General features: G+C 46.1%; 1 protein-coding gene across 1 annotated transcript in view; it reads right to left on the bottom strand.

The window, feature by feature from the left end:
- Positions 1-273: 273 nt before the first annotated feature.
- Positions 274-13,674, bottom strand: part of LOC121837332 — a 45,368-nt gene continuing 31,967 nt past the window's right edge. Inside the window, exon 2 of the mRNA XM_042292931.1 lies at positions 274-295. Coding sequence (XP_042148865.1) covers positions 274-295 — 22 coding nt within the window. The remainder of the gene's footprint in view (positions 296-13,674) is intronic.

Below are 13,674 nucleotides of genomic sequence, written 5' to 3'. Positions count from 1 at the left end.
CATACGAATAGCCAAGCAGGAAGTTACTGTCATATCCACCTATGTTCGACCAAATACACCTTGGAATCCTAACGCAATCGGAAAATTCGTGCACGCTGTTCTGGACCCATCATCTGGTGTGGCGACTTCAACGCAAACCATCCAGCATGGGGAAGCGACAGCACTACGCGACGCGGCACCATACTTTTGGACATCATCGCTGATTTGAACCTCCGCTGCATGAACACCGGAGACCCTACACTAGTACGGCCCAACCTTGAAAAAGCAAGCGTCCTAGACCTCACTTTGGTATCGCCTGAAATAGAGATAGTCTGGAGTCTCGAGCCCGACACATGGGGCTCAGATCATATTCCAATTCACCTCACTCCCCGCTGCGGCCTCGCACCAAAACATCGTGTACATACAGTAACGAATTGGGATATGTATCGACAAATACTAGCAAAACTCTTTAAAAGCACTGGCACGGGTAGCATCCCACTGGAAGATGCAATATGTGTAGCTATCTCTAAAGCCACCAAAACAGTCACCCTACCCGCGAACAACCCAGTTCCTGACCTTCTATATCTCGAAATCCGCGCTGCCTCTCGACGAACTCAGCGAATTGCGAGACGCACAAATGCCCCCGCCGACTGGACAAAATCAAGGCGAATAGACGCAAAACTACGTCGTCATACCAGACGCCTAGGCAGACAACAATGGCAACTTCGAAGCGAATCGCTTAAAACTGATTCGGGGTCGAGGCTACCTTGGACCACTGTGAGATGCTTACTTGAGCCTGTATCTCAAGCATATCCTTTTGCTGAGATAGCGATAAAAGACAACCTTACTATGGCTAACCTCGCAGAAAAATTCGCTGACGAATTCTCAAGGCCTGTATCTCCACCGCAAGAAAAACCTCCAGCGCCAAAGCCTCCAGTCCCATATTTCACCCTAGCCACTATAAACGACGACTTCACAAACCCAGAGCTAGACTATGCCCTGACTCGCTGTCGCCGCAAGGGTGCCCCAGGAGCCGACGGCATTACAAACCAAGCCCTCAAGAACATTGACGCTACGGATAGACCCCTTCTTCTAGAGTACCTCAACGTGATTTGGCGATCCGGCGAGCTTCCTTCCTCCTGGCTACATTCTACTGTAGTAGCCGTCCCAAAAGCAGGCAAGTCGAAAGCCATCATAACATCTTACCGTCCAATCTCCTTAACCTCCTGTGTCTGCAAGCTTTTAGAGCGGATGATCCACCGACGGCTCAGCTGGCAACTTGAAGACGCACAAGCGCTACCACCACAGCTATCAGGGTTTCGCGCGGGCTGCTCAACAGCGGACTCGATTGGAAATCTGACATCATCACTAGAACAAGCCAAGGCACAAAAACACGTTCTTCATGCTGTCTTTCTAGACATTCACCGAGCATTTGATGCACTTCCACACAACGTGATTATGGAGCGCCTTCGTCATATCGGTGTCAGAGGGAGAACGTACAAGTTTATTGCGTCATTTTTACAACGAAGAACCTTCCATGTAAAAATAGCTGGGCATACAAGTTCGCCCCGCGACTCTTCCCAGGGAGTACCACAGGGAAGCGTCTTAAGTCCCTTGCTATTTAACATAGTGATGGCCGGCCTACCTTCTGCGCTTCCTAAAGGTGACACAATCGCAGTCAACTGCGCTATCTATGCAGACGATGTTGCGCTCTGGTGTACGGGGCCAACGCGCATCTCGACTACAATACAAGCCAAACTCCAACAGTCCTTGAACACAACAGCCGCATTTCTCTACCACACGGGTCTCACGCTGTCAGTAACAAAGACATCGGCGTTGAGCTATCGGCCAAGAGCTAGACTTAAAGGAAAATTCAGCTCGCTACGCGTAGATGGCAAACGGATTCGCAGAAGCACTGAGGTGCGATATCTTGGTGCAATCATTGACGACCGAGGAAATTGGCGCCCAGCCGTCAAACATACACTAAATGAGGCCCGCAAATTACTTGGCGCTATCCGAAGAATAGGAGGCCGCAACTGGGGTGCCAGTCAACAAGTCATGCTTACGCTGTATCGCGGCCTTATCGTCAACCGAATATTATATTCCCTCCCCCTGCTGGAGATTCTGGATTCTCAATGGAAAACTCTCGAGACATTTCACCGCAACGCACTCAGGATTTGTCTCGGACTACCACGCTCGTCACATAACGTCTCCACTATAGTCGAGGCAGGTGACTCACCACTAAAAACACAATCACAAGAGAGAACACTACTTCACGCAGCCAGACTGCTCAGAGTACCATCATGCGAGACACTCATTGACAGCATACTACTAAGCCATCACTCCTACCTCGGTAAGACCATGAAACGCTTCATTGACCACGTCGGCTACCCAGAGAACATCCCTCCCCTCCCCCCTCCACACCGGCAGAACGATCACCTCCACATAACAACAGAGATCATGGACCTCCCACGACGAGGCCACGTCGCCGATATCGTGGCACGCGACATCGCAAATGACGTCATCCAGTCCTATTGCAACATGAAGCACATATATACCGATGGAAGCAGGAAAGACTTATCCACCACAGCTGCTTACATCATACCAGAATCTAATCAATCTTCTACAGCCAAATTGAGCTACTGTACCGACACGACCACAGCAGAACTTGCTGCGATATGGCTCGCGCTCTCCGAGTTAATAGGGTGATTTCAGATAAGATCGACCAAAGGGTGGCTGGTCGACATTTTTAAATCAACTGATGTTTTTATATGACATTGTCTAGTGTCTGGTATAAACGAATCCACACTTAGTTTTGACCAGAAAAAAAATTTGGAGACAAGAAAAATCGTAAGGCAGGGAGAGGTGGACAGTTGCAATAACGCGCACTGATGGAGGGGGCAAGTTTGAAAGTGAATAATTAAAACAATAAAATGAGGAGAATTTTAAAACTTTTTACAAACAAACTATGGGTACAACTTGCTTGTAATATAAAGTAATAATATTTATTAAAAATTTATTTAGTTTTCTAAAAATTGGCAAACATGCCTGCTCGAACGACAAATGGCAAACTTTGGAAATCTGTATCTCATGAAATAATTTAATCATTATTACATAACTTGCAGACATTATTTTACTAATATATGACTATTATTGAAAAAATAAATAAGGTATCTGAGTGACACAATAGTTACAATATATTTAGGCAAACATGGGAAAAATCAAACTAAGAAAAATTCCAATGCGAATAAAAAAAAAAACACCACCTTCGATTTTTTTTAAATTTGGGTACCCCGTTATACTCTATTTCGGCATTCATTTCTATTAAAAACATGTTGCATCATTGCACTGTGAAAGAAGAAACAACTCCCCAAAGTAGGGTCCTTTTTCAAAGCCTACACTTAGCAGTGTCCTATACAAGAAGTGACTCTGAATTCCAGCTTCATGAAACTTGCACAAATCTTTTATATACATTTATTCAGATGAGGTCATTGATAAAAAGAGCGATCGCTCACACAGTAAAAGGGAGGAGAAACTATATACAGCATTTTACATAAGCGTACAAAGTGGTATCATATTAGAGACTAATGATTTGAGAAAAGATGATGCAGTGTGAAGTTGTACCTTCCGGTATATTTTACATCTAGAGTAAAATAAATAACTTTACTTCCACACACAAAAACAAAGATATAATAGTAAGATATTTAGGTTGGCTGTGTATTTACGATTACAAACAATTTCAGGTGACGGATGCCATAGTGCCTAACTGGAGCAGCTTCGATGCTCTCGGTGTATGAATGAATCGTGGCCAGCCGATATATTTTATCCTGCTCGAGGATAACATTCTGGGAATTTTTTTATAGTGATCAGATAAAAATTATTAGTAACCACCAACAAAAACAGTACGTTAAATACCCCGTGAAGAAAAATGTGATAAATAAGATGTCCCTGCATTCAAAATGAGCAGTCCTTGGGAAATCAAATTCGGCACTTTACGCTAAGGTTTTCCTCGCTGTACCCATTTAATAAAGTTGCTTCCAAGCAGATCCGACTGTCCGTGCTACATATACGTCACAGGTCCCTTCTGTTGATGACTTGCTGAGCCGCCACGCGTGCCAAGACTGAATGCCAGGGAAGGCGCGCACCGTCAGCCACTCTTCTTTTTTTTTTGTTCACGATACCGAACAACCTCATTTTCGTCCAGATATACAAGATGCACGCCTTTCAGTTTCTTTGATAGAACGCTCACCATTGTCCTGGCCGTCTGGATTGCGCTTACTGAACGTTTTCTCAGGTTGTTCAGCGTGGCCTGGTGCTTCACGAGTCCGCCAACTCCGTCACATGCATTTTTCCCATGTCCAGATGCAGAAAATAACCACTGGGCTTGTGGGCAATCGTCCTTTGCAAATTGGGGAAGCTGGTAGCGATTCTTGAAATGACTGGCGGCGCCGTCACTTACGTACGTCACGTACGAGTATACCGCAACGTTGTCTTCAACCCACTCCTTCACTTTTTCTAGAGCCAAGCAAGCGTGAGCGGCGTCGTGACACAGGTCCTCACTGATGATGGCAAAGCTGTTTGTAGATTTTCTTGTCGTCACTACACATGTAAATATCGAAACTTGTTTTTTTTTTTTTCCAGTGATATGCTTGCACTTCGTCAGGAAGCACGATGGTCCAGTTTTCAGCAAAGTCAAAATGAAAGACAATGCTCCCGCGTTGCATGCACTGTTTTTCATCGTAGATCGCTTTACCTTGCGTTTGCCGGATATGGTTGTGAAGTACCCAACTTCCAACCGTCACTTGGATGACTTTTAGGAAAGTCTCAGGTTCCAAAGTTTTTTTCACAAGGTCTCCGGACTCCCATGTTGCAAGCACAATCTCTTCATCCTCCGGGATATCAAGTTCCTGGAGTGTAAGAAACTGGCCTTTTGGGCAGTGATCACAGTCTCCTTGAAGGCACAGTTCTGTTGCTGGGTCGCACAGAAATGCCGAGTTCATTTCACCAGTGTTGAATGTTGAGCCTGTAACGTTCTCTAGAGCGGCAATACAAAGATAATAATTGGCGCAGCGCACACAAACGCACACTTCCTGGTGTGGAATACATTGGACCCATCTAGGGCGCAAAGAATAAAATTTCGTTAGCCCAACGCCGGAATCGGGATGCTTGTCTTTGTAGTAAACTTGAGGAAGAAAACGAGAAAGGTCAGACAAACACAAACTTCCAACTGGCAACAACATTTAATAACACCAAGAGTTTGCTTATATACAGGAAAAAAAGGGGAGGGGGGTGAAAAGGGGGGTGGAAAGGAGGAGCACTATGCCGTCAAGGGTGCGTCGTCGCTGTCGGGAACGTCGGGGGAGATAGATCCGAACTAAGAAATCTTGTCTCTTTCCCCGAAAGGGCAATGGAAGGGGAGCCGATGTTGTCCTTGGATCGACACATGGCGAAGGCCTCCAGAATCTCCCGACCATACCTTGAGGGGTGACCCCCGATTCTTGTAGTAGAGGGAAGGACGGCCGAGCAGGAAGTACATTCCGATGCGTGTTTGGCGATCGGGTGGTGAATGACCTCTGAACCGTCGGAGACCGCTTTTTTAACCTCGTTCGCGTGCTCTCTCAGGCGGTCGTTTAAGCAGCGCCCTGTTTGGCCGATGTATCGGGCGCCACAGGACATAGGTATTGAGTAAACACACTCTTTGCGGCAAGGAACGTAACAGGTTTTGTGGTTCTTTTGGCAAGAGGGCGCCGGTCCGGGGCTGTTGACTTTTTTGCAAATAGATGCCAATTTGAACTTACACGAGAAAACCACGTTGGTGTTGAAGCCCTGAGCTATTGATTTCAGTCGATGCGAAATGTTATGAATGTAGGGGATGCACGCGAAGCGGGACCTTGGAGGCGGCTTTTTGGATTGAGGCCCTGTGACAAGTCTTTTGATGGTAAGCTCGATCAAGTCGTTTGTCTTTGTATATACGGAAGGCCTCTCGTATTGAGCGTGTCATGAAGCGCTTTGGCACGAACGTTTTCTCTCCGTTGAGCCTGACAGAGATGACGTCCTTCTGGTTGGGACTTTGGCGCGAACATTGTAGCTCGTCTTTCGTGAAGTACTCTAGGGCAGCAGACAGGTTCTCAGGGCTCACCTTGCACCTCGTGTAAGGATCCGGCTCATACCACACGCCATGCTTTTCCTTGAGTTTTCGGGATTTACTGATGAGGTACATTGAGGCCTGTGGAATCATCTTTTGAACCTCATTCTTCGTCAGTGTTGACGGCAGGAGTGTAAGCAGTTGACAACGTTCCCGGAGAGAGGTGGCGGTTTCAAAGGCCTGCCGAAAGTTGTCCACCCACTCAGTGCATGTGGAGCATGTTGGTTCGGACGACCCCGATGGTGCGTCCCTGTCGTACGCAATACGTAGCCTTGAGCGTATATTCTTGACAGCAACCTGCTCCAGTTCTGTCTGCTTTCTCTTGACATAGGCAGGCCTGTCCCGACTTCTTACGACGCTTGGTTGTCTCAGCGGCGACACATCTGTAGGTAGTATGCTGCGATTTAGATCTTCAATTGCTTCTTCAGCTGGCACAAATATGTCAGGACACTGCTCTGAGCTTCGCATCGAGATCTCCTTAGTGATGTGCATGAAGCAATGGTAGCACAGGTAGTCCGTCGCACTCACTTTGGTGGAACAGTCAGGCGGAAGAATTTGCTTCAACGAGTTTAGGTCCAACTCGCCAACACTTCGAAAATTCAGCTGCTTTGGTATAGTCGTTTTGTGTTTGCAAAAGTAATCTGCACAAAACACTCGTTCGGAGCTCCAGGACGTCTTCATAATGTATACATAAATAATAGAAATTAAACCCCAACTGATGGCATATAATTGCCAAGTGAAAGAACTACTGGGTGCACAAGTGACAAGTCCGAGGCTGAGGAGCTCACTCACTGCAAACGTACATTTGAAAAAAGAGGTCACAACTGAGGCTGTCGGCAAAGCTTGATCCACGTCAAAGGAAGAAAGAGGGAAAGTCTCCAGACAAAAAATTGTGGTCAGCGGCCTTCGAAAAAGACTTTCCGGAATCGCACTGTGGTCCCTCCACGCGCTGATATGAAAGCACCCGAGCTTCTAGCACGTGGTTCATGACACAGCCTGAGCCATGTCGGCGACCGGTTCGCGAGGGGTTGGCGGTGGGGTTACGTCGATGGTCACTCGGATTAGCCCTTGCTGTACTGAGCTACCGCCTGCAGTGCCTTATCGCCGGCTGGTGTCAACAATGAGAACACACACACCCTGTCTACACCAAAACTACAAGCGTTCACCGCACACGCGTCGCCGCCGCTTTTAAGCTTTTGTGAAATTGCTTTCTTTTGCCGCGGAGAACCGCCTTATCTTAACTACGCGCCTGAAATCCTTCCAGGCGGGCGTACACAATATCAAGCGTTTCGAGAAATGCCCGTGGAGTAGAACGATGGGAAAATTCGGAGCCCGCGATGTCGATATCGTCGCCGTTGTGTTAGTACGCCGTCGCGTACTGCAGTCCCCCGTTGGGGGAGGGGGGGGGGGGGCGGTCTTACTACGATAACATGGCGACAGCGTTTACACTCTATGTATTTACGCGAGGCTCGAGTATTTGGGGATAATGCTGCCGGTTGGTGTGCCCCTTTGTGCCTGATATTATCGCCCGTGACGCCAGCGAGTGAGATGGCGACAGGCATGACTGCTCAGTAAACAGGCGTCGGCGGCCATGTTTTGCTGGTTGAAGCGAACCCCCTTGTCCTTGACAGCGAGCGGGGAAATGCGAAAAAAAGATTGTATCGGCCGTTTTGCCAGAACTAGCGACGAGTGTCGTCTGCGGTTTCCGGCAACTATTTTGCCATAATCGTGAGCTTAGCGAGGAAATGATTTTTGCTAGCCACAGAACACTACCACACAGAAAGGGAATGCTTGAACATGTTTTTGTTCTGGATATATATCAGGGATATATATGAGAGAGAGAGATGAAGGTAGAGCGGAAGAGGGAATAGCATATAGTGTCGCAGGAGAATAAAGTAAACAAAGTTCCTAGTGGCCGATGGCTGCATGATCTTTTCTCGGATCACTAGTCCGTAATATGATACCTCTTTGTACACAGTAGTTTCTCCTTAATTTAAGTGTGTGAACGATTTCTTTAGTTATCATTGGCCTCATCTGAATAAAAATATATAAAAGATATGTGTTGGTTTCATGAAACTGGAACTCAGAGTCAGTTTTTGTATAAAACACTGCTAAGTGTAGGCTTTGAAAAAGGACCCTACTTTGGGGAGTTGTATCTTCTTTCTCAATAAAATGATGCAACATGTTTTTAATGGAAATGAATGCCGAAATATAGTATAACAGGTTACCTAAATTTAAAAAAAATCGAGGGTGGTGTTTTTTTTTTATTCGAATCGGAATTTTTCTTTGTTTGATTTTTTTCCCATGTTTGACTAAATATATCCTAACTATTGTATCACACAGATACCTTAGTTATTTTTTAAATATTAGCTATATATTAGTAGAATGTTATCTGCAAATTATATCATAATGATTAAATTATTTCATGAGATACAGACCTCCAAAGTTTGCCATTTGTCGTTCGAGCAGGCATGTTTGTCAATTTTTAGAAAAATAAATAAATTTTAAATAAATATGATTATTTTATATTACAAGCAAGCTATACCCATAGTTTGCGCCTAAAACGTATTAGAGTTCTCCTAATGTTATCGCTTTAGTTATTCACTCTCAAACGGGCCCCCTCCATCAGTGCGCGTTAATGCAACTGTCCACCACCTCATGCCTTACGATTTTTCCTGTCCCCAAGTATTTTTTTCTAGTCAAAACTAAGTTTGGATTCGTTCATACCAGACACTAGACAATAACATATAAAAACATCAGTTGATATGAAAATGTCGACTAGCCATCCTTTGGTCGATCTTATCTAAAATCACCCAATAACACTTTCGGAAAATGAAAAAGTGGCTATTTTCACGGACTCGAAAGGAGCCTTACCCTCGTGGGACCCGAGAAAAATCCGGCATAGGTATTTAATAATAAATACCCTTAGTTGCTTGGTTAGGGGTCAGTTTGAGCATTTTTTACTTTTTTTTGCAGTGTTAGTTTGCAGGTTTAGTAAAAATGGATGTCCACCCACATGGACAGTGGGACTTTAAACTTCAAATCACCAAAATTAACACATTTTTATTCAACATTTTATGAGTTAATTTTTGCAAGTTAGGTTTCGGGCGTAAGAATAACAAATCTGGAGTGATTCCGGCAAAAAAATGATGCTCATTTTTTGGTACGAAATTCAAAGAAGCAGTGCCAGTCAGTTTCAATGCTGAGGAAGATATCACAGGACGTGCAACGGTGAGGAGTTTTCTTTTGAGCGGCCAGGGTACCTGCTCCTTGCAGCATTCTTGATATCGCCTGTCTTTGCCATGTGAGGTGCCTGCCCCGCACTGACTAGCAAGCTTGGCAGCGGCTTGACTCTCTTGCGCGGAACGTGTGGCACCGCACACCCCATCTAAAATGGCATTCCCCTGACTTGTTGTTAGTCCAGAAAAATTGAACACAATCAATCAAACCAATTGTTTTCACTTCACGAGTGTTTGACATTGATGGTGAGCAAAACATGGTCATCGTGAAATTCATGTCACAACTTTTGGGTCCCAGTGTCCACCCACGTGGACACACAGTTTGACAAGCGACTACTGCAACCCATACTAATCCTGTTGTGAATATTAAGCATTATTAACCATCTGTGAACTTTCAAAAACACTAGAAATATAATTTAACACAGCCTTCGTTTGTGTAAATCATGTAAACTGATTACATATCTTGGCGTCACCCGTAGAACGTGAGAGTGCTCCAGGTCGCCATTGGGAATAGCGAGCAACCAGTTGTTTTCAGTGCTGTTTGCTCAACACTCCTCTAGATGGCAGCACAGACTATGTCCATGACGGTGGACAGGAGTTCTTTCCTCTGTGCGGCGCCGTTTTTTTTCAACAATTCAAAATCCGATGTCCACACTGGTGGACGCATGGTCTCAGGAGGATATGACAGCTCCAAAACTTGAGAAGGGGAACTCCTTTGGCAAGATCCATTGTTCAACTCGTACACCACATGGCTAAAGAAGGATCAATCATCTACTTTCAGTGGATCCCTTCGCATGTGGGTATACATGGAAATGAAAGAGCAGATGCCCTTGCAAATGAAGCCCACAATAATGTATCCCAAGTAATAGAAATACATCCATACAACAACTATCGAATCATAATCCATAATGAAGCACAAACTAATCACCCCCACCCAGGAACTGCTTCTGGACTACCTCCTCCAACCATTCCTAAAAACAAATTCCCGAGACCGCAACAATCGTTGCTACATAGACTACGAGTCAACTGTGCAAACACCTACTCTCGTCTACATCTCATGAGACAAGCGTCTAGCCCAAACTGTCCCGCATGTGATGAAAGAGAAGATCTGGGGTGCTATGTTGCGCTTTTTGCACTCCCAGGAGACTTGGAAGAGGGAAGTGACGTCAACGACACAGCAAATGCAGATTGGATGTTCACAGAAGAAAACGAAATCAACACCCAATCTGCGTTTGCTGTGTCGTTGACGTCACTTCCCTCTCCCTAGTCTCCTGGGAGTGCAAAAAGCGCAACATAGCACCCCTGGACCACATCTTTTGGACATGCCCCCAAAACGCCAATTCAAGAAACGTCCTGAAAAAATCTATTGCGAACGGCAGTAACCAGGATACCCGAAGTCTTCTTTTTCCCGCAGGACCACAAGCACTAAGGGTGCAAACATTCAAAGTCATCCTTCTTTTCCTCCAAGAGACTGGCCTCTCAACACGCCTCTAGGCTGTACTGACGGGCGTCAGCCATCCTCCTCCTCTTAACCACTCTTGGTTTCTCTTTCCCCAAGCGGAACGAGAAAGCTGACCCCGCTATAGGGAGACTAACCTCTCGTTCCGTATTACCCCCTTTTTCTTTTGCACAATAAACTCACTCACTCACTCAAACCGGATGCATTATTATCAAACACCACAGCCTTTTCTTTTCTCATTCCGATGGAAGCAAGCTTCAAGAACTCGCGCGTTCTAGAAACGTGTTATGAAATGAGCACACAGCAGCATTTAGGATTTACGAGATTGTAGAAAAATGAAATCCCGTGACACGATTTGTTTTTTTCACAGCCTTTCAATTCTCTTTTTTCCGTGCAAGCCGCAACCAGCGCAATACGGGTTCCTATGTCAAGATTCATGGATGCAGCGTTTGTCAAGATTCATGGATGCAGCATTTATATTCCTAAGACTGAGTGGAGAAGAAAAATATCTTAGCGAGGTGTGTGTCAGTTGACGGCACTTAAAAAACAAATGGCATTGATAGCACATTCATTGTCAACAGCGCGTGGCCGAACCGTTTTGACATGAGCCGGTAACCGTTATTTTTTTCCGGTTCAGTTCCGGTTCGGGTTCATCGCGATAACAATATAACGGTTCGGGTTCGGGTTCAGTTCCGGAAAAAATACAGGTTCGGTTCCGGTTTTCGGTTCGGTTCGGTCCCGGTTCGACACCCTGATATATATATAATACATCAGATCTGTCACACAAAATTATACAAAAACACCCCATGAGGTGTACTCAGACTTCAAATTTTATTGTTCGGAAAGTCGCATAGAAACGAGAGTCAACCATATTCGCAACTCCAGCCCGCCGCTCGCCCTCTCGCGGACGAACGGAGAGCCAGAGGAGCGGGGACGGCAGCGGCGGCGGTGGCGCGGAAACGGTGACAGGGACTGTCGGCCTTGATGCGCGAAGCCGTTTAAACGAGAAAAGTGAGCGTATAAAATAGGAATTCTTGTGCTCCTCCTCGCAACAGCTTTGCACGAAGGACCGGAGTGTCTAATTTCATTAGGGCCTTTTCGTATATCGCATACGCTGCGGATTTCTGGTCTTGTGCATGGGATTCAGCTCAATCTGTGCTCAACGTGACGGAAAACGCTCCCGCTAATAATGTAGAGCTCTATAGTACGGTCTACGAAAAGTCTAATCTTTGCCATTAGTAGGAGAAAACCAGTCGCGCAACGGGTATGTCGAGCAGTACACATCAGGAATGGGTTCACATTTTAAGGCCGTTACAAGGAACATGACCATTTATTCCAAGCACTTTCAAAAGACAGAATACCCGTACTTGCTTTCAGGTAATTACAAAGCAAATAAAGAAATGCTCGAAGCATTTTAAGTGCGTATGTGTTAGCCAGCCGTTCGCGATGAAAGCTCGAAATTGGCAGTTTTGGCGAGAGGGGCTGCAACGCTGCAAATAACGTGGTACAAAAAATGTACGGTATATTAAAATATTTATTTTTGATAGAGCAACAAATAAAACCCATAAACACGCCGATTATGTGAATAGCTAGTTTTATCATAGCGTTACCATGGCTACCGTTGGCTAACGGCACGGCAATGCTCCTGGCGCACGCTAAAAATTGTGCTTCAAAGGCGCAGCGCGAGCTTCCTGTCGTAATGCCGCACCGCACGGTAGCCTGCGGCAACAAACTTTCCATCAATAACCACGGAGCAGTTGGATCATGTGTTGAAATGCACTAAAACCGAGACGGGGAGCAGCGAGTTACGAGCCTGTGAGACTGCAATTCTGTGAACGCTGCCCTTCTTTCGTTCGACAGTTACCGTGAGCGGGTCACGTTTTAGAGCACTAATGGCCAGGCAAAGCGCAATCATGATATCTTCATTCCCCTCAAAAATATTCTGCCACAAACAGTGACGTGGCCGGTGCCTAAAACACGCTCGCCCGCGAGAAAAGTTCGCAAGTTGAGGCTTCTGCAACTTTTAAATATCAGCCTGCTCGTTTTCCTAACGTGCATCAACATCTCCGTCCCCTGTAATATGATCCCTCCCTCACCGCTTCGCATTTGTAGACAAATAAATCATTTTTAGCGCGCTGACCAGCGTCAGCGAGTAGGCGCACGGGAAATCCTTGAGAATCTCTCCCCGTCTCTTCAGCCATTTTGGAACTACCGCCCCGTCACCTATAGGGCGTTGGAGTTGCGAATACCTATGATTAGAGTGCCTTCATAGATTAGGGAGTTTTTGTAGACCGCGGTTTCCCTTCCGATAAGCCTTTTGCAACGAAGAAGCCGGCTTGCGTGCCGACGGCCTCGACTGTAGAGTTCCGGTATCGTAGCGGGTTGCGGAGAGCATTGCGGGACGGCGAAAAAAATCTACAAAAACTCCCTATTGTTTCCGCTTCCCCGCAATGCTCCCCGCCACAGGGTCCAAACCCCGCAGGCAAACCTAGCGCGCCTTCATTGCTGGCAATAAGCCGTAACGTAACAAAAGAAAAAGGAGGGAAGGTGCGAAAAGTTCTTTACTTGTGGCGAAGATTGATAATGCTATTTTCCCCTTTTCCAGGGATTAATTTCGTCACTAGTTGCGAATTCCACTGGTCATTTTGGAGAAATGACGAGATAGTGCTGGGTCATGTATACATTGCGTTGTCCGAGATGGAGAGCGCAATGCGCGCGGAGTTACTCCACGTATACACCAGTCACCAGTAAAAACAACCTGTCCTCCGAAGAGGTCGAGCGAGACGCCGGCGGACATGGGGGTCGGCCACCTCACCACCGTCTACCGTGCCTTCAAAACACGGGGCGCAATG

This window comes from Ixodes scapularis, unplaced genomic scaffold (assembly GCF_016920785.2).
Source record: "Ixodes scapularis isolate PalLabHiFi unplaced genomic scaffold, ASM1692078v2 PGA_scaffold0__279_contigs__length_252992795, whole genome shotgun sequence".
Taxonomy (NCBI): domain Eukaryota; kingdom Metazoa; phylum Arthropoda; class Arachnida; order Ixodida; family Ixodidae; genus Ixodes; species Ixodes scapularis.
This window is presented reverse-complemented; position numbering and strand designations above follow the sequence as displayed.